We start from the raw sequence: 27,401 nt of genomic DNA on the forward strand, positions 1-27,401 counted from the left end.
TTTGGCGGCGTGTCTTTGAAAACTTGCCTTGGCTACTCTGCTGCCCCTTCCTTCCTGCTCCCTTTCTTCTAACCTGTTTCCTTCATGCCTGCTTGTGCCTGTGGTACTAGACTTCTGCCCTTCTTCCCCTTGTCCTGGTTGCCCTCACTTCAAGCCCCAGACCCTCTCCATTCCCTTGTTTCCCCACTCCCTCCTTGATATAAAATCTCATCTCTCCAGTTCTGTGTTCTGCTGTTTTCTTGGCCAGTTATTTCCCACCTCCTTCCCCACCAGCATCCTCTTCTGTCTCCACCATCTCCACCATCATGCTCTATATTTTGGTTCTGTCCTATGCTTGCCTATGCAGCTCAGCCTCAGCCCATCCCTTCCATCAGCTTCCTTGTTCTTCCCCTACTGGGACTGCAGCCCTGATCCTAGCCTCTGCCTGCACACACACATATAAACATGCTATTTAATTAAAAACAAAACAAAAAAAAATAGATTTTTTGCCGGAACTAAAGGCAAGTGCTGACTTCAGGGCTGGGCACTGCACTTTTCACCCGTGGCTCCTCCCCTCCCCTCCCTCTCCCACTCTCCCTGGCAGACCCAACTCACACCTATTTACAGCCAGCCTGCTCCCTTCATCCCCATACTGCTCTGTAGGGGCCAGTCTGCTGGGGGTGACCCAGGACCCTCCATCTGAAGCACTGGCCCCTGCCTCTCTTGCAGCCCTGTACCACCTTGCCCCTCCAAGAAAGGTGAAGGAAGGGGCAGCCTGGCCCGCATTCCCTAGGTGGGTTGGGAAGTCATCACTAGACATGATCAGAGAAGAGGCAAGCCAGAATACGCAAGGAAGGGAGGGGAAATCAGGAAACATTACCTCCTTTTCACGTTTATTTAATTTTTGTATTTTTTGTATTTTTTTTTAAGATCACAGAAGAGCAGAGCATTCATACATGTAAAGAAACAGAAATGAGATAACAGAAGTTAAATACATTGAGAAAAGAAAAAATAAAAAGCTTTTTTTTTTTTTTCCATCACTGGGTTTTGTTCATTCATTTGTTGGGTTGTTTAGTTTTTTTGATCGGTTCTTTTACACACACACTTGCGCTTTTAAAATTTTCTTTCACAGAGCTAGTTTCAAAAACAAACCAATGGCAAAAAATTAAATGGCCATTTTCTCGTTTCGTTAAAGAGAAGTTCAGCTCATGTCTACAGTGCTGGGGAAAAATATATATAAAGATATAGATATATATATATATTTATATGTATATAACACTGTTAATGAGGAGAGTTCTAACCACCCCACCGTGTAGCAAGAAGAAGGGACTGACCTTCATTCTTAAGGTCTAGAGGATGAATCTTGGCTCCAGCTGGGAAAGCTGAATGACTAGGGGAGGTGATGGTGGCACTGAGGAGGCAGGTTCCTGCTCTTTGCCTCCTCCTCCCTTTCCGGGCACACACATGTGCTCCTATAGGCACAGGCACAGGCACGCACACACTTTCTCCTGGTTTCCTCAGGAGGTCACCAGTAGCTGTGTGGGTTACAGACAGAGCCAGGCCAGGAGCAAGGGGATGAGTGCCTGTCTGGCTGCATGTGTGATGGAGAGTGTGGGAAAGGAGAGCACCTGTATGGTAGCCGTGAGGACTACTGTGGCATGTGCGTGGTGGAGCTGGCGGGGGTGTGCGTACGTGCCTGTGCGTGGCCGAACGGGGAGCAAATGTCATAATTTTGGAGGACAGCCCTGCTTGGGTGGTGCTCCCCTCCCTGCTTGGCTCCTAGGTAGCCCTTGTTCCTTGTCTCCATCCATGGCCCCTATGTTATGTACAGAAATATCCACATGCCTTTTCTCAGGACACAGCTGCAGCCACTGTGGTGTCACACTGCATCACTCATGAGGCCCATTGCAGTACAGTGAGCATGCCCTGGGAGGCCAGGAGGGAGCACCGTGAGTATAGGAAGGGAAGGAAGAGCTTGCCCTACCCAGGAATAGCCCTTCTGGGATGCAGTCTCTGTCCCTTCCTCAGCCATACTACCCAAGGAGCCCTGCTGCTAATGCAGCCCCACCACCTGCACTGCAGTCATGTCCTCCTGACTGTCACTGCCCCTTTCTCCTCTGCTGCCTGGGCACTTCAACAAGGCTTACAGGGCGGTCTGAGTTGCTGTGGCACCAGTTAACCTGAGCCTGCAGCAAGTGAAGGACTTCTGCTTCGCTCCTGCCTGGGCTAATCAGGAGATCTGCTCCTCTTTCCCAAGCCCTGCCTCGGTAAGTCTCCTTCTTCACACACATCAACCCAAGCCACAGAGGTACAGAGGACCATGCCACCATATCCTGACCAAGATGAGTTCTGCTTTCCTGTTACGGTGAGTGAACCAACAAGCAAACACCATACATTACCCTAATGGGAGCCAACCATCAAGCAAAATTTTGGGGGCCTGTGGGAGTTTCCCAGTTATCATTCTAGCAAGTTACAAGAAGGAAAAGTGAAAGAGGTTTTAATGGTGTGACACAGCTCTTAGTCAGCAGGAGTCATGCAGTCAAAAAAAATCATCTTCTGGGCATCCTACTGGAAATTAAGCCACTCTAAGATTAGTGTTGAGAGGCCATGGTCTCCTCACTGGTGAACCTGAGAGTTCTGTGCATGGACGACGGACAGCACTCATCCCTACCCTTTTTCACTGGCACCACATCTTGGAAATTACCATCCAGTTTCTCAATCACTTCCCTGCCTGAAGTTTTCCTCTTCCCATAGAACAATTTGCTCCCGGCATCCCTAAATCAAGAAGTTTTGTGTACTTGAGTCAGAGAAGCAGTAAGATTGTGCACCATCAGAAGAGAGAGAGAGAGAGAGAGAAAAGAACTGCTCACGCCCCTAGCACCTCCTCTGTAGGACTGTCTTGGTCAGTTATCCTCCATGTCACTTGCTACATCACATCAAGCACCATCATGATTTAGGCTGCAGGTCAGTGCACTTGGAGGAGAGGAAGCAGAGGTGTGAGATGGGTTGGGAGGAGAAGAGCTGTTTCCCTGTGCCTGTAGATTCCCTCATCAGGGAAGGGCGAAGCGATGAAACACTGCACAAAGATTGAGCTGAAACATCACCTGGTGGTGGGGCTGTGAAGGACTCTAGCATAACTCCTCTGACTTCCCAGATCTTCTTCCCCAAATGCTCTTGTATCATCGGGACTCACTGCTGCTCCCCCCGATTCCTTCCAGATTCCGATTCCACTCAGTCTGGAGCCCACGTGGCTATTGACAGTGACTTTGTCCATGCTGTTTGATTGGACTTTCAAAATGGGGTTGCTTAGACAGGTGGCCTGGGGGCATGATCTGGATGCACCTGGAGCTAAGAAGAGCAGGTGGGGCTTGGATGTACTTTGACCAAAAGTGGGGCAAGCAGGACTACACGGGAGATCTGCCCAAGTGGTGAACAGTCAGTGGCGTAAGAAAGATGTGCGGACAAAGACTAACTCTCGACACAATGCATGTCACCAATGAAATCTTCATGAATGGCACGCTAACATGCACTCGGTGCTACCATGGGGCGACACAACTTCACTGGAGAAGAAAGCAGTGGGGGGGAGGAGGGGGTGCATCACTGAGCAACATGCCCCCAAGCTACGGGGCTGCAGACAAACAAAAATGAACACAACTGCCAAGATACAGGTGTCGGCTGGAGCATCCCATGTCGCCCTTCCCAGCCGTACAGAGACAGGCGTTTGCTTCGTTTTCCATCTGACCAGGCACACGCTCCAAGCAACATGCTATAATCATGCATGGAGTTCATGTGGCTCGGGGTGGCTGCATTTCCCCTGTCCAGTTCCGTACAGAAACACTTGCTTTCACCCCTCCTCTCGGTCATCCGAAAAGGGTTAGAAATCTGCTAGCAAGTATGGGCCCATATATTAAATCTAAGTTTTTGTTCCTCTGCTTGGACATTACCGGACATCTCATGTAATTCTTGTAATATTTACAAACAAGTTGAAGAAATACATTTTTTTCTTTTTCTTTTTTTTTTTTTTATCCATTTTGTTCATTTCTTTTTATAACACTAAATGTTAAATCTCCATCAACCAAACACAATTACACTGACAAGCTCAAGGAACTGGTGTCCCATTCTAAACTCCCATCCTTCCTGGTCCTCAACCAGCTGAAAGGCAGCAGGAAGCAAGAGCCCAGTTTTTCGGGAGGGAATGGGAAATATAGCAACATGAAAGCGCAGAATAGATGAGAAGGAGAAACAGTTTCAGAGAAAAGGGACTGAGACATGAGAAAAACCTTTGCAACATCTCTGTCAGAGGGTGGAGGGGAGAAAGGGAGGGGGGAGAAAGCATTTGACCTTGCCTGTGTTCCGTATATTCAACTGGCCTCACCTCTTGACAGATGATTTGAGCAATCCCTGCCTGAGTTCACGAGAAATTGGGGGATGTTTACAGTATCCTGTGATGCACAATGCAGCTAACAGGATTAGATTCTAGGAATAAATCAAGCTCCAGCCTACCCATGACACCCCCAGCCCTCCAAAGAACAGACATTGCCAGGAGTGGGGTTCCCAGAACTGCTGCAGACAACAGGCATTCTTGTTATTGGTGGCTTGTCTCAGACAGGTCTGCAAATAATTGACTTTAACCCTATTTCACGGCAATGCAACAGAGGCAAAGATCTGCCAAGGGCCCGCAGGAAAGGCCAGATCACTCACACACAGGATCTGGACACAGCACTGGGGCTGTGTCCATTTCCCCCAGCTAACAAGCAGGTGGCTTCCAAAAATGGATATCCTGCTTTTAGTGAGGTATTTCCCTTTAACTATAAGCCTCTGTGCCTTGACATATAAAAAAACATCCCCTCAAAACTCCTTCAAACCAAAATAGATGTGAGACAATGAAGTACTGGGACTTGTGACTACTACCACACCACAGCACTCTGATGTGTGGGATCCCTGTGCCTCGGAGTGACCACACAGTGACAAAAAAAAAAAAAAACATGCAGAGGACAACACATGGGACAGATGCTACAAAAGCAACCAGGTTGACATCAAAGAACCTAAAGTGGGTCGGACCCAGCCTTTAGGAACAGCCTGTGACAGCAGGACACAGTAGGCTGTCCACCTTTCACACCAAGCCTGCAACAATAAATCCATCCACACAGCACCGAGATTGAGCAATATGGTGTCCCAGTGTGCTCGAAAGGGTGCAGCTCCCAGACTCAGCTTCTAGAACCAGCATCAGATAGTGGCTGTAGCAGGGGTAAGAGGAGGCCTTTTGTAGCAGGAAATCTGGACATGTTACTAAGACACTAAATTACACGACCCTCCTTAAGGGTAGGTACAAGGACTGGGATGTCTGAATGCTCTGAAGGATACAGGGCTTTTTTTTTTTTCCTGGGCAACAACAGGCACACCAGTCTCCAAAGGAGATGCCCAAGTCCCACCAATGAACGCCCTATCTTGGAAGAGGGGAGCCATCCCTGGATGCCTTGGGTGGATTTCATGCACCAGTTGCCCAGCTTTCCCCTCTTGCACCAAAGCACAAACACCTCCAGGTATGGTTTTGGGGTCTAGAGGAGCATAATTTACCACCATGCAATCCCACAGCAGCTCTGTAGAAACTCTTGCAATGCCCAAACTTCAGCCTCTCGTGTCTCCAACAAATTTCCTCGCTCATTCTGCCTGCCTGTGAGGAGCCTTTGACTGCCTGCTTAATTGCGTGCCTGCTGCTGCCTGAAACAGCTGAGCTCAGCAGCGAGGGGGCAGGGTCGGCAGTGCCGCAGTGCAAGGCGAAAGCATCACGCCGAGCAGCAGGGAGAAGCCTCATCAGACTGTGCCCCACCCACGCAAAGATGGGGACGGTCTCGCAGGCAGCACTTTCCCACTTTCCTTCCTTGCAGGGGACCACCCGCTGGGTATCCCCTCCAGCACACTGGAGAGCGGCAAGGCCCAGCAGTTTCCCCCTTGCTTTCAAGAGTGTGCGAGCATGTCTGCCCGGCGTTCTGCTACTGTGCAAACTCGCAGGGCAAAGACAGAAAAGCAAGATGGCTTGTGCTTGAAAGCTCACGGGTGCTGAGCACCTGTAAAACCCTTGTACTGTCATGGGATGGTCACTTTACTTGTGTGGGCTAACTCAAGTTCTTCCTGCACATCCCTCTCCCCAGTAAAGCAAGTGGCTACCTCATAAGCACTGTGTTTTATCATCTTTGCTGCTTGTGGATACTAGGGCTCATGACTGGCCAGGAGACACAGGAGTCCTCTCCCCACTGCCCCTGCCCACACACATGCACTGCAGCCACTAGAATGTATGACTGATGCCTTGCTCTCTCCCCCTGCAGCAGACCTTGTGCTGATGCGGCAACTTCCAGCCACCACCCAGCATTTTCTCAGCCCTGTTTCTAACAGCCTGTTCCCTCCTTCTCCTCACTTGGGAGCCACAAAGCATCTCCTGTTGGCACCTCTGCATGTGGTTCTGCCATGGGAAGTGTGATGGCAAGCAACAGCACTCTCCAGCAAGGCCAGCACCTTTGGAGATGAGAAAATAGAAGAGCAAGGGAAACTGTGCTGCCCACTTCTTTGCTGAACCACTTTAAGTTCCTTCTTTATAAGCTTAGGATTTGGGACCTGAGATTTGTTTTACTTCTTCCATTCACAGGTCCTGGACATTTTCTGACCCAATTTCTTCCAGTGTGGAATTTGCATTGAGTTTTGTAGTAGCAATGGTGTACAGCACACACACACTCACCCTCTCACAGAGCCTACATTTCCTTTTATACCAGAGAAGACAATAAGAATGAAAACAACAAAACAACAAAAAAGAGTATTGGCTCTATTTTTGCATGACTACCAAAATGGTTAGGAATGACCAGATTGTTGTTTTCATGTTGAGGCATTGCTCCTATGCACACACTATACCTAAAAGGAATGGCTGCTTGTTGATGTCCAAGGTCTCATCACTCACATCCCACTGGTTCAGCCTCCCATCCCCAGGAGGAGTGGGTGGCTGCACTCTTCAGTCCATAGTGCTGTAGGCCAGTCCTAGTTTCTTCTGCTTGTTTGGACAATTGCACATGAGTGCACACCCCCATGCATGTGTGCGAGCACTCATGCGTAGCAGGGGCTGCTATGCTGGTACTTAAAGGCTGAGAGCCAGACAGGTTGCAGGTGGGAGAGAAAAAAAGGGTAGACAAGGGTGCAGACTGCTTCTTGCAAGCAAGGTGGTCAGAAGTTAAAAAGCCAGTGAGGATGCTGGAGAGGATACCATGGAAACCTGTGTTTGCAACTGCCCCTCTCTCCTCACCCCTCTTCTCTGCCTGAGTGATCTCTCTGCATCTTGTTTCACACTTACAAGGCAGGACATTATCTACAGCAGGATGAGCATATGTACACATGGACTGTTCATTTTGCATGCTTAGAGAGAGGAAGAGAAGGAGAGAAAGAGTGAAGACAGAGCAAGAGCCACACATGCATGCACGCACGCACACAGGCATACACAGGAGAAAGAGAAAGACACCTGGTTGAGTTGAGGGGGGAGAGGAAGAGGATTTTAAAAAAAAGTAGGCTTTCAGTAGAGTTGACACAGCTTTAGTTCACGCCAGTGAGGGCGATGTTGCATGAAGGAAGGGACAGGAAAAGAAGATGTTTAGCAAGGGCTGGGTGCACATGAGCGCAGGGTGAAGTGAAGAGAGGAAGAGTTCTTCACAGGACACCAGTGTGCAGAGAGCTTCAGGTGACTTGCTCTGGTTTGTGGCTTTTTTTTTCTCTTTTTCCTTTTTTTTTTTTTTTTTTTTTTTTTTTTTTTTTTTTTTTTTTTTTTTTTTTTTTTTTTTTTTTTTTTAAATTTGTTTTCAAAAGTATGAACTTGCTGAGCATTAGCTCACAAAAATGACCCAGGGCATCCAAAAAGTTAAATGGCTACAGACACCGAAGCAAAGACCTCTTTCCGCATAAGAAGGAAAGAGGAGGAAGGAAGGAAGGAAGGAAGGAAGGAAGGTGAGGAAGGATGGAAAAGAGGAAGGAGGAGAGAAAAGAAAAGGGATCTTCTGTTTGATTGGCTTTGTGGGTTTTGTTGGATTGTTTACATTGCAGCATCCTCCGGCAACGCGATCCTTGCTGGTGCCCCATTCTCTCCCTCGGTTTGTGTTGCCTCCTAGACAGTCAGTGACTTGACAGCCGGCTTTTCAGGTTTTGGATTAAATGTTGCTGAGTCTTCTTTGCTGTAATTTTTCCTCTCCCCCCTCTTCGTTCCTGAACACACAAAAGTTGTGAAAGAAACAGTCGTCTCTCTCTCTCCCCCCCCCTTTTTTCTCTCTCCCCTCTCTTCGCTCTGTCTCCTGTATAACGCATTTTGTTTTGTGTGTTGTTGTTGTCGTGTTGTTTTTTTAATTATTATTAATATTATTATTTTTAATTCTGATTTGTATTAACATTTGCTGAGTAGGCAGAGCAGGGACGCTGCCAGCAGCCACAGTGGGACGGCCAAACTCATGGAGCCGTTGTCTACTCTCCCTGTGCCGGGTCCTGCAGGGTGCGAGAAGGGAGAGAAAAGAAGACAAGATTACACATGGCTGGGTGAGACGGGGATAAAACAGGAACACAACACTTTGCTCCTGGGCTGGGGCTGCAGGGCACAGTCGCCTTCCCACTCCAGTGAGCTCCCTCCAGCCCAGGTGCAGGCTGCTGCCTGGCAGCTTCTCAGCATCATCCTTCCATCAGCCCAATACTCCAATGGCATGCGGTTTTCCCTAAACAACACTCAGGCTGGAGCAAGCAGGAAGGCTCAATCCTGGCTACTGACCACATCTCATCCTTTGCTGTGCCTCCAGCTGGGAACTGCTGGCCTTCCAGCACAAGAACACAGTTCATACCTTTGCAGACACAGCCCCTGGTCACCAGCCCCACAGCTGCCCGCTCCGTCACCTTCCTGGTGGTGGCCCCTGAGATGCCAGGACTCGTTGTAATTGTGTGCAGTGGCCAGTGTCTGTCTGCAGCGAGACACCAGCTCCGCAGGAGCTGATTCATCACAGTGGTCTGATCAATAAAACATGGGGCCAACACGCAAATGTCTCCCCTCCCTCATATGGGCTGCAATTACGTATTTCTGAATCGGAGTGAAGGCAGGCTTTGCTACTGTGTTTATGGCCCTGTGACACAACACCTATGGGGTGAGGGTGCAGGGTATGCCAGGGAGGTTGATTTTTCATAAGGGTGGGAAATGAAGTTGCACGTGTGTGCATGCGCATCCACGGGCTCTGTCAGAGCAGGCAGGGAGGAGCGCGCTGCTGCAGCAACAAATAACGCAGCCTCACTCCAGGAGTATTATGCGCTAGCACTCCTGACATCTTCTCATTCATCCACTCATTTATGGGTCCCCTTTTCCGGATAGCTTTAACGGCAGTGATGCTGTTTTAAATTCACCCTGCAATACCAAGCCTTGGCAGCCTTTTCTTTATAATAGGGCAGGGAGATGTACATGGCTGTGGTTCTGGAAATACATGCTCACCATGTATATGTGCCCATATGAGTACACATATATGTACACTTATTTATATGTACACATGCATGCATGCACATGTATATGTACATGCCTGTGTACATGTACACATGTACATATAAGCGTATACATACATATATGTGTGTATGTGCAGTGTTTTTTTACACAGAAGGGGTGCAGGAAAATGCTGAAATGCGGAGATGGAGATGAGTTTTTGCATTGGAACTGACTGTGCTGTAGAAGAAAGAAGACATGCTTACTACCATGAAAAGCAAACTCTGATGTCTGAGGGGTGCCAGAAAAAAAAGTAAAAGGCCCTGTTCAGGAGAGCCCTGTGAGACCAAAGTGCAAGCTCCCCTCTCATAACATGCAGAGTTTATCAGGCGAAGACCCCCACTCTACTGCGCACTGCATGGGTGCCACAGCCACACTGAGCAACACGTTCGCTATTAAACTTGAGCTGGTGACTGAAAGGCAGCAAATCCAAGAAAGGTATCTCCAGAGCCTTTGAAATTCTTCAGCACTTTCATTTGTTTGATTTCTTCCTAATGTAGCCTGTTACTTACTAGATTAGTTGTTTGTGCCCCAACTCTATTCTTTCATTGTTAAGTAAGTATGCGTTGGACTGTGTGGAAAATTTATATTCCATCTATGGCTTTTTTTTTTTTTTTCTGCTAGTCCATGCACGTCTTTTGTGGCTCGTCACACAAATCCTACAACACTATTTTTTTACTCCTTTTTTGGGTGATGGGAACTTATTTTCCCCTCTGAGATCAGGAACAAGTTTAAATCCAGCTACTACCCTTACCTGACCTATGTTTCAGAGAAAGCATCATTCACACTCTAAAAATTGTAGGGCGCCTGTTTGGTACCATTTGAATCCCTTATTGGCTGTGAAGAAGTTTCAAAACATGACTCCTCTGGCCCATCAGATAATCAAGAGCACACCAGGCAGCCCGTGTTGCCCACACAAAATCTTCTGCCATCACATTTTTACTATTTGTCTTAAATAGTATTTGTCTTAACACATACATGTATGCAACACATAGACGCGTGGCAGCAATCCCCCTCCTGGCCACTTTTCCAGGGTACCCATACAATCAGAGCAAAGGCATATGCACCTGTGGTGGCTTGCAACTCAAACCCAGCACCGCAAAGGTATGGGGACGTTTGGTCTGTCTGGGTACTACTGCCTTGATACATGTAAGTGTGTGGTTCAGGGTTTGTGAGCTTGATGGGGGCCAGAGGCGTGGCATGGTGTGGCGCGGCATGGTATGGTAAAGAGATGTGTTTCTGCAACATGTAGGTATAAGAAAGGACACCCAAGGAAATATGGTGTGATGAAGGACTTGGGAGAGGGTCATGCCACTTCTGTTCTGCTTGAGCTTGTGTGTATAAGCTGGAGGGTATCTGACAAGTCAGAACAGCCCATCTCCACAGCTGAAAAATGGTGTAAGTTACACGGATCTCATGTTTCCCCACTAAGCTCCTGTGTGTGCCAGTGCGGCTGACTGCAGACACCTCTTATGCGCAGGTCTTCTGCACCTCACCTCGTGCAGCAGCTATCTGCACCAGGGAGCTGTGTGTAGCTGTGCAGGTGTTAGGCAGAGTGTTATGCTGACTATGAGGCCTGGCATCCAGTGTGGTCCCTGCACAACCCTGGGGGCCACATGTAATCTCTGGGTTTTACAGCAGAACTGGTTTAAGTACATGCCATGGATGCTATGTTTACTGTCCCACGTACTGCAAAAATGGGGAAAGGCTGCAGTTCGATCACAAAATAAAATTCTCAAAGGCTTTTGGGGGACAATAACTGCTGAAGCGTAATAAAGAGTGAAAATGTAAGAATAAAAAGAAATGTTAATTTCGAGTGAGATTTCGTGCAGAAAATACCGCCCATTTTCAATTCACTCTGTAAATTTTGGCCTTCCTTCCCAGACGCAGCTTGGGCTGTGACAGCCCACGTGTGCGTGGTGTCTTCTCTTTGTGTCTGCACGAGCAGGGGGCAGACTGTGTGTCACTGGGGGAAGGGGGGGGGCAGATTTCTGGGGCCTGATCTTTCTTCTCCCTGCCTTCAAGACTTGAAATTTACAGCGCTGCAAGGCGCTGCCAACACACACAGGTTCAGCACCGCTGCGGGACGCCTGCGCCTCCGCCGCGGGCACCACGGGTGAACGTCCAGCCCCCACAGCCACCGCCGCGCTGCCCAACGCGCACAGCCGAGCGCTCAGCCCCACGCCCCGCACCTGCGGGCGGCCGTGCCCCTGTGGCCGTGCCGGTGTGGCCGTGCCCGCCCGCACAGCCCCCCGTGTGCCCACACACGCTCCGCGCACACGGAGCTCCCCCCGCGGCCCCGCCCGTTCCCCGCCACGCGGTCTCCGGCGCCCCCTGGCGGCCGCCGCCGGAGCCGCCCCCGCCCGGCGCCTCCCGCTGAGAGGCCCCCCCCAAAAAAACCCCTCGCTCCCCTGGTACATCCTCCGCTCCCATCGGGGGCTTCGGGGCTGTCCTTGCACTCCTCTGCTTCGGTAACCTTGGGCCTGTGGTCTGGGCATTTGCTGTAATATCCCGGGCTAATCATTGCCCCTCCGCAGTTGGGCAGACCTGCCGCGTCCGTGACCGCGCAACAGCTTTGGAGGGGGTGTTCTTCCCCCACTAACAGGGAAGGAAATTGGGTTTCTGATGATGATGAGTTAATAACTGGCAGCTTTTCACAGATAAACTCCTAGGGGACCCAAGACCCTAAACGCTGACCGAGTCAGATCCCATTAAGCAAATCAAGAAAGAGCAGACTGAAAATCAGCAAGGGCAAAATGACTGTACTGCTCTTCCCTGCTTCAAATGTGAGACATTTCGATACCTGGTGCAGATGCAGGTGGAGCCCTACCACGGTTCCTAATCATGCTGCAACAACCTCACAAGACATTGTGCTCTATGTTTCCAAGGGTTTATCAGTGCCACACGTTCACCCTGGGTGATCTGCACTGGTACACACCACAGGGTAGCCTTGGCCAAGATTTAGAAAGCTGTAGCTCTCTGAGGGCTGAAGGGAACCATGTTAGAGCCCTCATCCCATTCCTCACCCCAAGACCAGACAACCCTAGCTGCATCCTTAAATTTAACCACGGGAAGAACAGAGCCACGCCACTGACCTTGGTGCTCCTACTCACCTGCATGCATGTAACAGCTCTGTATGTAACAGCCTGCACAGAAAGGCTCCAGGAATCTTTTCCTGACACTTCCGTAAGAAATTCTATGTACTTTTGAGTGGGGATGCAGAAGGGGTGGTGAGGCCCTTTAAGCATGGTACTTCAGTGATTTCACCTGGTGCCTCACACTCCTGAGGCAAACTCTACCATGCAGCATGAAGTGCAAGAGTTGCTGCATGCCCTCACATGCAGAGGACTGCAAGCTCAGCTAGCCCAGGTTTCACTAGAGAGGACAGGTAAATATGCTACTAGACCATACTTTTCATGTATAGCTGTAAACCTTTTGTGTGTGTCTGTGTGTGTGTGTGAGATGGCTCAAATACTACTCCTACTCCTGTGAAGAGTGTAGGAAAAGATGTAGCAAGAAGAATGGTGGGACTTGAATTTGATGGCAGAGGAAGAGGGCAAAAGCAGGGTGCTGCTTACACTCACAGCAAATCACACTCAGATTGCAAAGCCAAGAGCTGCTCTCTTCCTCAGAAACAGCCTGCCTCAAGGAGAAGCATACCACAAGATCTTTGTTGGGTAAGTCCAAAGGTCTTATCTAACTTTCTGTCCTGTCCCCTGCAGGTGCTGGGTGGGGGCCAGCCAGGAGTAGTACATGGCCAGTATGGCATCATACTGACCTGCCTCTGGTGCTTGAGAGACATCTCAAGCCAGCAGAAGCTGCACCCCTTGAGAGATTAATTTGTTCTTCCATTAACTTGTTCGGTCACTTCCAGACTGCCCGAGGACTTCCATATCCGCAGTCTCTTTCAGGAGCACAGCAGCAGTCAGCTTCCAGCAATGACATTATGGCCACACATTAAATTTGGGTGCTATGTTCTCCTGTGACTTTAAGACCTTGGTATTAATAGGTGGCCTGGCACACCACCTGCTACTAATTGCTACCTGAACTGGCTTGATTAAAGCTGTCTCAGTCACTCCTTGCTCTGCAGTCTCCTCTGCTGACTACAGGAGAGCCAGGTTAAGAAAACTGCTCAGTGTGGAAAGAATTAGCTGAGTGTGTTCAGATCTTCCTAGGAAAGGGGAGAGATGAGCTTTTTGTCAGGAAAACTGTTAAGAAAGAAACTACTCAGTGTTGAGAGACTGGTGGCCATGGAATGCTCAAGTCCTGAACCACAGAGCTCAGTGTTCCCACTGGGGGAACACAGCTCTTACTGAGCCCTCAGTGGACCCTACCTAGGCAGCTGAAATGAACACAGTTTAGTTGTGAGAGGACTCGGGATGATGCCCCACAAGGCCTGAGACTTCAATAGTGCATCCTCTATGGCAGACTAAGACTTGCGAGCTGCAGAAGTCACTGAGAAGGGAGCAGACTTCTGGGGCCTGATCTTTTTCTCCCTGCCTTCAAGACTTGAATTTATAGTGCTACAAGACACTGCAACAAACAGACTCAGCACCAGTGTCCAAAGTCAGAAGGCTGCTTGGTAGCCCTGTACCTGCCCCACCTCATGGCTAGTGTTGTCCCCTTAAAGCCTACAGTGCCCATTGCAGGTTGGGGGGCTGCATGAGGAGGTGATAAGTGCTTCTGGGCAGAGGCACAGGAAAAGGCTGCTGTGATGAGAGATATATGAAGGAGGCAATATGGACTGAGCTGATAGGATGAGCCTTGCACTTGTATCAGTGCACAGCAGAGGAAACAATCCCAGGGAAGGTCTTCAACTGAAATGGCAATAGAGGAACACTCAGCTCAGGACATGGGAGGAGAGCAAGAGGAGGAGATGTCAAGGCAGGGTGAGGATGGCGAAATGTAGGACTTTAGTAAGCACACAGATTGGATAGGTAATGAAAACAGGTCCTGGGAGAAGGGGAGATAAAGAGAGGAAATTAAGCCCTGATCAGGCATAGGAAAGCAGGGACAGAGGGAGACAGGTAGGGGCAGTGATGGTGCTTATCGGAAGAGGGCATTAGTACCAGGACTACAAAGACAGGCACCAGTTCCAACCTGGTGTCAGAACTGCAGGAGAAAACGTGGGGGTTTCTTAGAGCTGTTTAGATATGGAAGTGGTGTCCGGTGAAGCTCAAACGCCGACAAGCAGGTATGAGAAAGGGCAGGCGCAGCAGGTGAAGGAGTGCTGCCAGCGCTGTGGCATCATGCAGGCGATCCGCACTCGCAAACTCCCTGTCTGGCACCTTTCCTTCCCCGGCGGTCTGGGCTGTGCCTCGCAGACACCCTGCAGCAGGCCCGGCCGCTCCCCGCGCGTCCTCTCTCCCTGTCTCCCTCCCTCCTTCCCTCTCCCTGACTCCCTCTCTCCTCGCCTGGCCACAACCCGCGGGCGCTGCCCCCCCTTTCCCGCGAGGTGGCAGCCGAGGGCCACGAAACCCAAAAACTGCGGGCGCTCCTCCCTCGCGACCCCAGGCAGCCTCCCGACTGGAAATGGCACGGATAACCCCGGGAAAAACAGCCGGGATTAGGACGGCTCCGGACACTTGCCCGGTAAAACGCCGGGTCCCGCCCGGCAGAGCCCCCGCGGGACCATCCTGAGGGAAAGGTGCCAGCCCTGCACGCTCCGAGCCACTGCTGCCCCAGGCAGCACCCTACGGCTACGTTTATGTGGCACGGAATCTCATCCCTCACCGGCTGGCATCTCTCCACAACCACCATGCATCAGCCTCCCCAGTCATATCTCTTTGCGGGGCAGATCTGACCTGCTGGTTGATTGTGACCATAAAAAGTACGACATCTACCACTATGGCAGCAGAAACTGAGGTTGCAGGGGGAAGTGGTGAAGTTTATAACTCATTCTACTTATAATTCTTATGATGGGCCCCTGGCATAAGAATGACATGGACCTGTTGGACTGAGTCCAGAGAAGGGCCATGAAGATGCCTGGAGAGGGCTGGACCACCTCTCCTAAGGACCACCTAAGAGAGGCTGAGAGAGTAAGGGTTTTTCAGCCTGAGAAGAGAAGGGTCTGCGGAGACCTCATTGAGGCCTTCCAATAGATAAAAGGAGCTAACAAGAGCTGGAGAGGGACTTTCTGTAAGGGCATGTAGTCATAGGAGGTAAAGGTCTTAAACTGAAAGAGGATAGACTTAGATTGTATATAAGGAAAAAAATTCTTCACTATGAGAGTAGTGAGTCATTCACAGAAGCTGTGGATGCCCCATCCCTGAAGGCGTTCAAGGCCAGGTTGTATGGGACTTTGAGCACCGTGGTCTAGTGGAAAGTGTCCCAGCCCATGGCAGGGGACTTGGAACTAGGTGATCTTTTAAGGTCCCTTCCAATTCAAGCCATTCTATGATTCTACTTCCTCCACACAGATACTCCTCCTTCTGTCTCTTCACTCCCTCCAGCTTCTTTTTGTGAAACTGACAGGGCCCATGAGAGAGGGAGGCTGTGGCATGAACCCTTGCTCAAGAGGCAGGTGAGGCCAGATGTGTAAGCAAAGGCACAAGTTCACCAGGTTGCTCAGAAACGTGCCTCCAAATGTTGTAAGCACCATCAGAAAATGAACCTGTGACTTTCAAGATTCCTAACACAGACCTTTAAAAACTACTATTTGAGTTGCAAGCAGAAAGCAGATACCTTCCTGGTCCATATCCAGAAGGAAAAAATCACCCATCCATCTACATGTTTCACACCCACATTCACCAATCTAAAATATTCTACTTGCTCTTGGGTCCCATTCTCTGAGTAAACTGAAATGGAGGCAGGAGAAGAGACAGCAGGTGGCAGTTTTTCTCATATTTACAAGACACTGGGGCTTGATGTATCTGTAGTGCTGATAGAGGACAGCCCACAGAGAAGTTTCAAAGGGTATCAGAGAGCTACTGGCTCCTTATTTGCTTCGGGGAATCTGCCCTTGGGATCATGTCAAAGAGCATGTGGTAAACCTGGTGTTAGAGGGCAATCAGTCCTCATTAGTTTCTGAATGGAAGTGAGTCAGATAGCATCATGGGATGAGCTAGGAGAACTTGCCTGTGATGGGAAGGAAGGAGTGATGGTATAACAAGTATAGCCAGCCTGCTGTTTTTCCAAGTGCTGCTCACACTGACTGGCTCTGGGCTCCATGCTATTGATACACTGCCTCTACTTACAATGAAGGCTGGAGCCCTGTTTCTTGAGTGAACAAAAGCACCAAAAATAAGGAAGGGATGGGAAAAAACCCCCACCTCTAAAGGAGAAGTCATGAGGGAAAGAGCCTGTGGAGGATGTGCATCATACAGGTGTCTCTACCCTTAGAGGTCTTAGGGTTTACACTTGCCAGATTCTGAGCAGGAAGTAATTTTTTCCTAGTCTGTTGACTCTCCTGCCAGGGCTTCAGAAGATGAAATCTTTATTATCATGAAGGCTTAAAAGGAAGGAATACTGTTAATTCCATTTTCAAGGTCATACTTTGAAAGTTATTAATTTCTTTCATCCAGGGCTTTGCACTCTACTCTGAGGCTTTAGGGATTACCAGCTTCTACTTACTAGGGTTCATCTGGGGCTTTTTTCTCACTCCTTTCCTGTTCCTTCCCCCTCTTCTTTTAGAAGAAGATACGTTTTTTCCCTCCCTGTTCTCAGTGTTGAAACTACCTTGTTCAGTGCCTGCTCATTCCCCATTGTCACTATCAGTTCTGCTCCTGTAATTAAAACTCGACTGTGACTGCAGTGGCAATAGGCTGGCTTTCCTAGAGGTGGAAGTACCACTGTGTAAACTAGGGAGGATGCCCTCCAGCAACTCTCCAACAAGATTAAGGAAATGTCTCTGGTGTCTATCAATCTTTGCACTCAGTTTAATGTATTTGAGAATTTGCTCCTGCTTTTTTAGCACTGAGCAGTTCTTCCCCGTGTTTTGGAGCTCATTCATGGTGTACTAAGTACTCATCTATCACACCTTATGTCTGAGTGAAGATTCATTCTGTAATGCAGCTCACCCATCCTTCCCTAAGGTCTAAAGAATATCCCTGAAATTGTATTTCTCAGTGTCTTTCTGAGAAGGTCGTGGTGTTCAAGACTGGCTGCTTACACCATTTATCCTGAAGCTGGTTTACAGTAATCCTAGTCTAAAATTGAACTGTTATCCTGACCAGTGAGACTGGTGGTAGCTAGAAGACAACCTACGTTTCAAGGTTACACAGATCTTTCATCACCAAGTCTGTCCTGTGTATATAAAAAAGTTCCAAGTTTTTTCACAGCTGAAGAAATAGTTCTCCCACTCTTTCCATTTCCCTGGCAACTGGAGATGTAAGAAAAAAAAAACAAAACCACAAAAAAACAACACTTGGCAAATGACTGACAGAAAATCAGATACTTAAATCTGCACAGTCTTCAAATCACTCACTGAAGACTCTCATTCTACAAGCAAAACATCCAAAAAAACCCACATAGCACAGACTTTTTCAGGGCCCATAATGGAGAAGATCTGAGCTTTTTCTGCTTTTTACTTTCCTAGGATAAAGCAATCTCTGCCCTGCTCACCTCTCAAGCACACGTGTAGGGCACAGAAGATCACAGGTGATGCTGCCACATAACCTGGTGTCTCAATAGAGGATAAACAGCACAGCTCCCCTCATCCAGAGCACACACAGCCCTAGGAAGCAGGTTTGCTAATTGAAGGCTCTGGAACCTCTTGAAAAATTCATAGTTTCATCAGCTTCACATCTGTTTATTTATTTACTTCTTCCCTGCTATGGTTTCCTACAAGCTTTGCTGGATATATGACATGGGAAAGATTTGAGTGGCTGTGGACAGAAATGAAGAGGGAGGGGACGTACCTTGGGGTGAGTGGAAAGGAGAGTGGAGCAGAAGGAGAACTAAATGGAGGTGGAGAGTGACCAGCATGCTTGAGGTTACTCTGGTACTGAAATCCAGTCATACTGCAGCCTCTGCCCTTCCTACCTTTCTCTAGTACCTGCAGTACAGTGTCCCCCAGCCTGTCCTTGTGGTCTTCTTAGGGCTCTCACTGCTGTCTGCGTACTCCCTTGCAGTGAGCTTAGCAGAGACCAAACTTTGTCCCCATCCCTCCTTTCCTAGGAGTGGAACAAATTTGGAGGAGGTTTTAGCTAGCCTTTGTCAAAGGCTGCTTCTGAACAATGGGCAGTACAGGGCCTCTATCACAGGAACACTCTTAACAAGCCTGTGTGCTCCTTTCAGCATTTCAATGAGTTAGAGATGTCATGAGTCGAGCTGGGCCCACAGGCTGTTGTATGTCCTTAAAGTGAGGGGTCTAAGTAAATATTACTTTGTGTTCTCATGAATATATGGATATGTCTGTGTGTTTGTAATTCCAGAGTGAGACTCCTGATCACCTTAACACCCTAACAGTGCAAGCATGGTTTTAATACCTGGTTCAGGCCTGGGAAAAGCCAGAGCAGAAAGCCATTGTGGCTTCCTGCAGCCCATTCCCAGATCAGTAATTAAACAGGGAAAGTTCATACAGCTTACACAGGCAGCCGAGCTAGCCTGAATTCAGCTGGATAGTTGGAGGAATGGAAAAGATGCTGGAAGATACTCCTGTTCCTCCTTTAGATGTTCCAGGGTACCTGGAAACTGCTCGGTGGCTATGGGCTGTGCGTGCATAGGGTGCCTATGGTGATCTGGCTCAGGAGTGTAAGCACGGATCATTGTGCCTGTGTACCTGCAGCACCTACCGTAGAGGCTGCCTGACTCTGCCTGGACCTCGCTGGAGCTATGCTGGTTATAGCACATCCTTCTCCATGGCCTGACTCCCTGCTCCCATCCATGCATCCACTCCCCAGACTGCAGAGGGACATGCAGGCAATGCTGGGGAAGGGCCAAGCGCATTTCTCCTTTGCTCAGCTTGCCACAAGGCCTCTCCCTTTTGCAGGGGAGCTCTGCTGACAGACCTGCTCTCCCACAGAAGGGAAGGGCCTTCCAGGAGCACTGTGCTTTTACTGCAAGCCTGATTTCTTTGGAATGGTTGGGTTTTTTCCCCCATGCATCCCCTCCCTCCCTAATCCCGCACCTGCCTTCTCCTTTCTGGTTGTTTTTGTTTTTACAGAGTGCGCTTAGACAGCTGTATTAATCATGCAAGCCCAGCCATGTGTAATGTGCTTTATCAACAGCAGTGCAGACACTGAATGGCAACCGGTTCACAAGCAGGCCCGGTGCACTGCCTGAGCGGGGAAGATAAACCGGCTGCTTCCCAAACCAACTTACCGTCATGCGTTAGTGAATGGAGAGACTGTTCACTTAGGACAATAACCAGAGGGGAGGCCAACTTGTGAGGAAAATTCTTGAGTGGTTTACACTGGAAATGGAAGGGGTGGGAAGGGGGATGAAGGTGGAAATTTGATTATTTTCTCACAGGGGCTGGAGGAATATTTTTGTATGTGTAAGGATTAAATCAGGACAACAGTGGCTGTTCTCCGTCCTCCTCCTCACTGCTGTCCATACTTGGGTTCCAGTCAGCCTTTATGGCAGCTCAACATGAGAAATAAGGAGAGCAAGAGGGAGAGAGCAAGGATTTAGGTACATCTGCTGTGCAGTGGGGATAAGTTGCCTTTAGCATGTCTAAGGAGGAAGGTCCAGTTGATGACTTCAAAAGCTCATCTAACTTACAGACAATATCAGACTGTGAGTGTCCTCTGGACTGGGGATACCTGGCTCAGGAGGGCTATATCCTGCCTGAGCTCTGTTCTGCAGGGTTATCTGTCCATGCTGCAATGCTGACACTGTAAGTGTCCCTATCAGACAACTGGTTTTCCACAGCAGTTGCTCTTCCATGGGTTTGTTTCTAATCTCTGCAGTCCAGTTGTGTGTTTTCTCCCCAGCTGGTTCCACCCAACCTCCACTCTCCCACCTGACTGCTGCACCCTGACCTCTGTTCCACAGGGCTGTTCTGCGTGGATGTGAAGTCAGACCAGTGACTACACAGACCTTGAAATGCCTTTCCACTGCAAGAGCCCAGCTGGGAGGAATATCTTTCTGGGACTTCTAGCCTCAGTTCCTACCCTCTGCTGCTGCTCTTCCTCACTCACTGGATCCTCCACAGCACTGCTACAATGCAAATATATGCAACCCAAGGCTCATTTTGGAATAAATCAATCTAAATTAAAATTAATGAACAAAAAGTACAGAAACAGACGAAGCAATAAAGCCATTTCTCTTTCTTTCCCCCTGTGTTTTTCTCTTTTTTCTTTCAGAAAGCTCATTTCTTTTCTCTACTCTTTTTTTGTTGGGGGGAAGAAGCAGACTGGTTTTTAATTTTTTTAAAGCCATCTCAACAAACAGAAGCTGTCTGTTACTATTCAGAAAAACCTACCATGCAATGTTGGTAGCTGTAGTAACAAATAACTCTTGGCATTTCTGTTTTTCCTAAGATGCTGTTTCTGGCTACATCTATACTGCCGCCTCTTGGAAGACACAATCATCACCTTTGACTTTGACATTATTCACTTTAAACCACATGGTCAAAATAAAACACAGTGCTATCCCTTGCCTGGCACCTATAAAATAGCAAGAAGCAATTAATATTATGTTGGCTGCCTGCCTTCACCCTGTCTTGTCCTTCCTCTTCCCTTGGCCTGAAACCCCCCGCAAGCCTGGCACCCAATGCAGTCCCAGCCCAGTGCCTGCAGGGCAGACACTTGACTGAGCAGCAAGAGAAGCTTGGTCTATCTGAGCATCCACTCTGCAGAGCCAATCCCTTCTGCACTCCCCAAATGGAGAATGAGTTCTTTGGAAAGCCTGGCTGGAACCACCAGTGGGAAGCAAGGAGAACCATGAGCTGTGCTTCCCACCCAGGGTCATGGGTGTAATCAGCTGCCAATGCCTGGGGCTCAGACAGCGTCCAGGGAAGTAAGGCATGCTCTGAGTAGTCAGGCACACACCGCTGCCAAGTGACCAGCACAGCTGAACTATGGCCCTCAAATGCCTTAGAATTTATGGAAATACCAGACTTGCACATGGCTCCAAATATGCCCTCCTGTGCTTGGTCTGTATGGCCATTATTTTCCCCTGCTCTTTATTTTTTCCTCTATTTCTCTGTCAGGATTTTAATCAGGCAAGATGGTCTATTTTGGCCTGTTTATGCTCTGGTTTCCACAGCTCTGCCAGCTAGTTTGTTTCAAAGGCTTGAAGGCTTGGATTTCCACTGACCCTTTCTTGGAGTTTAGATGAGGAAGCACCCTCTGGCCTCAGTGAAGGGAACTCCAGAGATGGATGGGTTTTTAGCTGGTCGTACTGGGAGGGCTGGATTCTGCAGACTGTTCCCACATCACTGGCTAGTCAGCAAACCCCCATAACATGTTAATCCTTTACAGTCTGTAGTCTCTGTTGTAAACCCCCATGTGTCTCTCCTTAGCTCTGAAATACTCAGATGTCCATTCTTTGACCAAAGCAGACCCCGCTGACACGAGAGCTGCAGGCTCAGCAGAACTGGCAGGTCATGCACTAGAGAAAGCGAGAGGGGAGCAGGGATGGGTGGAGGTCACCACTGCAACAGATGAGCTCTCTTCTCCACAGCCAGGACCTCCATAAGAGAGGAAAGAGGACTGAGAGAGTATTAGAAAGAAAGATGCTCTCTGGTCATCGGACCCCAATGAACATCTCTCTCCCCCAGCTCCCACCCACCTGATGAAGGCATTAGTGACAGTACAGGCTACATGGGCTACAGCTAAATGGAGACTATCTACGATCTACAGCCGTATAGGGTCATTCTCCGCTCAGTGCACATTTTGGCAGAAAGATAGAACTGGTCATTCTCCTTTTCCCGCCCCGTCCACTAATTGCTAACATACTACTGCTATAAATCTTTTGTCAATCTGTTGATGGCCATGACTTTGCTCAGGCCCCAAAGACTGACATGCTTGTTGCCCTTAAGCAGCTCTGGATGTGCTCCTTTCTGCAAAACAGCACATCTCCCTTGCAGAGCTCCCAGGGCATCAAGCTAACCATGCTGAGAAGGCCTCTAGTTAGCCTGTAGTAAGCCCTCATCACAAAACTCCTGCGAGGAAGACTCACAGGTTTTGAAGCCCTTTAGTCTGGCTAAGCCATTCTGATGTGGACACGAGGTGATAATCACAGGGGAGGGACTCTGTTCAAAGGGCTGAGGACAAGGAGGACAATGGAGGACAAAGATGGAGCTAGTGCTACAATTGTGTCAGAACCCCTGGAGCTTCAACAGTGACCACACTTGCTCTTCCATTGGCAGATGTGGTGGGGAATGAGCAAATTCTCCTTTTCAAGAAGAAAAACCCTTTTGAAAAGGCACCTGATGATACAGTAAGGCCCCTGCTTTGTGACAGCCAGGTCTTGTGTCAGCCCATTAAAACATGATGTTGCAATGCAGACATGAAGATGTGGCATCATCCCAGAAGACACTTCAAGGCATTTTGAGTGCCTGGCTACAAAATTAAGAGGGTTGGAAAATTTACCAAAGGACAATTCAGTTGAGAGCTGAATCAGCTGGGGTTCCAACAGCCTTTTAGGAAACTGCCTCATCAAATTAAAGTCCCATTTGTTTAGTTGAATGGGCTGCTTCTGAATCTCTGGCCTGCCTGAAAACAAGATGTTTCTACAGCAGCTAACTAATGATAGCAATGCTTAGCAGCACTACAGTGCTCTTCATCTCAAAACATCTTCCTTTTAAATTAATGCTCAAAGCCCCACAGGGCAGGGAAGTGTTACTGAGGATTAAGAGAAATGGAAATTAGGAGAAGAGGAAGAAGGCTGTGAATCTGATCACTGAGGAGATGCTTATTTGAGAGCTGTGGACTACACCTCAGAACATCAACTCACAGGGAGGAAAGGTCTAACAAGAAAATTTTATGCCCAAGGTTTCTTTGAAGGTGAACAGCAAAGTAAAAGCACATGTTGAGATAAGCACCAGTATCTGTGCTGAAGTCCCACACTGGAGAAGCTGGTAGGGGCTTTCGGAAAGCAAATGAGGTCCAGAGTATTTAAACTCTACTTTCCCCCTCTGCAAAATCCTCTTGGTGTGTCCTGGGTCACTGGAAATATACCAGCATTTGGCACCACAAATTCCTGGAGACTCCTCACAGAAGTGATGTCACACCAGAATGTCCTTCAAGATGATCTCAGGAGACTGGGAAGCAGTAAAAAAATAACAGCTTCAAAGACAGAGGGGGAAGTGTTTTAAAGGATTGACTAAATCTGTGCAGGAAAGCCTTGGCAACTTGATTAGGAGGTGTATTTGTAATGGGAATCCTGGCCTTGCTTACTCACAGATTTTGCTTTATCATTTAGGTTAATGGGCTACTAATTCAAAACCAGCTGTAAACAGGACTGCCTACGAAAAAAATTAACACTGCCTGCCTGTGGAATTTAAGGATATATAATAAAAATAATCATAAAAACAAAGAGCCCTGAGTTTTCCATCAGACAAAAATATTTGTCATTGAAAATTCTGCTTAAAAAAAAGAACACCTAAAACTGGAAAACTCCTCCGAACCTTATATCCTAAACAGCCTCAGCAACTTTAATTTCATATCCCAGCACAAGTTTCATTTGCAATACGTATGATAATGGTGTTTAATTGGATTTATTTTTCCACACTAGGTTCCCAATGGCCTACTTTACTCCTTTTCTCAGCTCCTTGAATGTTATTTACAAATCACTCTCTGGGATTTAATTTTAATGGTAGCCTGATTTCTACCTCCCTCCTCATTTTTTTTAAGTACTTTTCTTTAATTGTATTTGTGGATTTGCCTTTTAAATAGGCAGTTGTGACTACATCCTGAACCTGAATAAGTTGCCAAGAGCAGAGCTTGATTTGAAAACAGCAGAGTGGTTAAATGGAACTGGTGTAACACCCAGCATTTATTGTTCTTTTCATGGCAGTACCTGCAGGTGCTTTGTTCAAGCAGGTGCTCTTTTGCAAAACAACATGGGTTCCTAATAACACTCTACCCCAAAGCTCTGTGCAGACATTAACAATTTAGGTCTCTGAGCATCCCATGAGTTGAGCACATCTTCATCATATGACGGTAAAACAAAGATACTGAGGAGCTCTAGGCCAAGATTTTTTAAGTGAATGCAGGGACTTGCTGTTTTACTGTTGATTTAGTTTCAAACACCACTTTCAAACGCTGTAGCCTGCTTTCTGGAAACGCCTGATCTCTGTGCTTTATCAGAATCTCAAGGTCACAACCAAGTCCCAAGTCTCATGTGGATGTTGGGGCAATGATGCCAGGACCTGAGGCATGACTGGGCAGCACAGAGACAACACCCAGACTCTGTTTTCTAGAGGGAAAAACACACAGACTCTGTTCTGCCTTAACACCTTCTTCCCTTGGAATAAAGCAGGCAGTAACACCTCACCATGCCTCTTTTACATCCTCTCTGCATCAAATGCAGGACTATGTGACTGGCAGACTTGGAGTAGTGTGACAAAAGATTGAGAAAACAATGTGTTTTCCTATGGATGCAGTTGCATCTAGTTGTGCAACTAGAATGAAAAAAACCTTCTGGCAGCATTTTGATTTTTAGTTTTTCACTTGCCCCTTCTACAGTCTCTGCAAAATTTTAGGTCTCCTTATGCTTTTGTTCCAAATCTGAACAAATGGGCAAAGACAGCTTAGGATGGAAATATATATTAGGTGTAGGTCTGCAGACAAATTGAACCTCACTGAAAACTGTCCAGACCTGCACGACAACACAATGTCAAGGCTCAGAGCTTGGCTAAAGGTTGGTTGTTGCTGTTCCATTGATTGTTTTTTTGAAAAGAGAGGGGGAAAGAGGAAGGATGAGGAAGGTGAGCAGAAAAGACAAAATGACATGTAAATGAAAAGGGAAAGCCCTTATTTCCCTGCATTTCTGAGCCATTTTGCCCATCCCTAACTCTGACCATTTGTCAGGATGACGGAGAATGACCCGGCTAAAGAGCTACTTCAACATAAAACATATACTGACCTGGAAAAGGATTGGGGAGTGTGGGTAAAACTCGTTCTAAGGGGGAAAAAAAACAATAAGCAACATGCAGGAGAAAAGGACAAGCCACTTTTCACACCAAGCAAGCAGCAGATACAAACCTGATGGAGTTGTCCATCTCCAAATTAGATGAACTAGAGTAGGTTTCATATACAAAGCATTTTGCTAGCAACATACCTAATACACATCAACAACCCCTGGGACTGGGAGTCAGAGAGAAGTCATTTGAAAAACTAAACAAATAACAGCCACACAGCAAGAGGGATTAAGCGTCTGCAGTGAAGGTAATTGGAGTTGATGGGCCATATCTTCCCTCTGACTTTCAAGACCACTCATGTCATCATCATTCTACAGTTCCTCTTAGCTACACCTCTTTCTGGAAGCTAGTCTTGGAAGAGAGTTGAGTTGTGGAAGTCCTCCATGGGTAGTTGCTGCCTCCCCAGAACCTTCTCCACAATGGATTTCTTCCCAGTGACAGGTCCCCTGAGGATCTGTGCATGGGAGCAATCACCGTGGAGAATCTTTCTTTAGAGTTCTGTTCCTCTGAGAGGAACAGAGTTTTTGCACTCATCATCTTCCAGTTGTACCCAGAGCCTGCTGTCCTGTTTAAAGGATTTTTACGTGGCCTCATTATACATCACAGCAGGACTTCGTTATTCGTCACTGCTGACTTCACAGTCTGCTTCTGCCATAAAAGGATCCCAAAAGAGTTTCACAGACACTGAGGGAAACCAGTATCAGAGACTTCAATATGAGGCTAACAGTAGTGTTAATTCTGCTTCACAGATGGTGCAGCTGATGCACAGAGCAAGGAAGCAATTTGCCCATGGTCAAATGCCGAACTGTTGGCAGAACCAGGCACAGAACCAAGATTACAAGGTCCCCAGGCTTGACTCTGATCGCTGGGTCTCCTTTCATTGCCTTCAGAACTTGCTGGATGCCTTGTACTAACTTAGACAAGTTCCTACTTATGGACTGATCCATAGGTAGACAGACATTTAGCTGCAACAGCTGGTAGGCCTGGGACAATGAGTGGTCTTCTGGCTTACCTGCTAAGATCACTGCTGATAGACATAGAGCTTGGCAGGATACACTAGTAGTCCACTATCATTCTCTGATCAACCCAGGCCCTGCTATTTGGAGGCTAATGCTATTTATATTGTATCCTTGGTGCAAAGAGCAAGTTTCTGCCTCATTGGAGCCAATAAGGACATAGCAGGTCAGGCCCATCCCTGTGACACTGGCAGAACTTCTGCCCTCGTGGTGGTAATGGAGTTGTTTGAATCCGCAGCAGGCATAGGGGAGATCAAATACGAGTCTAGCCTGGATCTCTGTGTTTATGTAGCAACAGGGGACTATTGTTCTGCGAAAGCAGGCTGTTGTGCTGACAAGACTTCCTTGTTATTTAGTTTGGTTAAATAACTCAACTCCCCTTTACCTTCTTCTTGCACAGCAGGCTACAGCCTGCACAGCATAAGCAGTTAAAGCAAAGCACTACGGCCTCATTATCATGCTGCTTTCTATTCAAGGACTCTACCTCTGTTCGTCTCACCCGCTGTGTGCTGCTTTTATTGCTCCACCCTGGCTCATTAGCAGTGTCTGAGCCTTGCCCTGTCTGACTGTCACCCCAAACCACTTTCCCCATCTTCTGAGCGTCCCCATTAGTGACAGCTGGGGTGAAGACACAGGGTTTGCACTAAGAAACTCTAAGAGGGATTTTGGCCACAGTTAACTCTCCAAACCCTCACAGCAACCACTGTAAGCAAATGATCAGGCTCAACAAAGTGTGGGCAGAGAGTTAGAAGGAGGGGTGTCAGCCCGTGCACACAGCCAGCACTTGTGCAAGACACTAATGAATAATGACAAGTTAGAGGCTGCTAGCTCACCTTAG

General features: G+C 48.0%; 1 protein-coding gene across 5 annotated transcripts in view; it reads right to left on the reverse strand.

Annotated features, from left to right (window-relative positions):
* Positions 1-859: 859 nt before the first annotated feature.
* LSAMP (limbic system associated membrane protein) overlaps positions 860-27,401 on the reverse strand; it is a 1,013,573-nt gene continuing 987,031 nt past the window's right edge. For 3 of the 5 annotated variants that reach the window (XM_027878851.1, XM_027878850.1, XM_027878854.1), the window contains 2 exons: positions 25,493-25,528; positions 860-8,487 (listed from right to left, as the gene is read on the reverse strand). In XM_027878851.1, the coding sequence (XP_027734652.1) occupies positions 8,390-8,487; positions 25,493-25,528 (134 nt within the window). In that variant the 3' untranslated portion in view covers positions 860-8,389. Of the gene's footprint in view, positions 8,488-23,410; positions 23,667-25,492; positions 25,529-27,401 lie in introns of those variants that run through there. The other 2 variants (XM_027878853.1, XM_027878852.1) reach the window with 2 other exon arrangements.

The sequence above is a fragment of the Empidonax traillii genome, unplaced genomic scaffold (assembly GCF_003031625.1).
Source record: "Empidonax traillii isolate 1590-97213 ecotype Southwest subspecies unplaced genomic scaffold, ASM303162v1 scaffold46:size3806547, whole genome shotgun sequence".
In the NCBI taxonomy this organism is placed as follows: domain Eukaryota; kingdom Metazoa; phylum Chordata; class Aves; order Passeriformes; family Tyrannidae; genus Empidonax; species Empidonax traillii.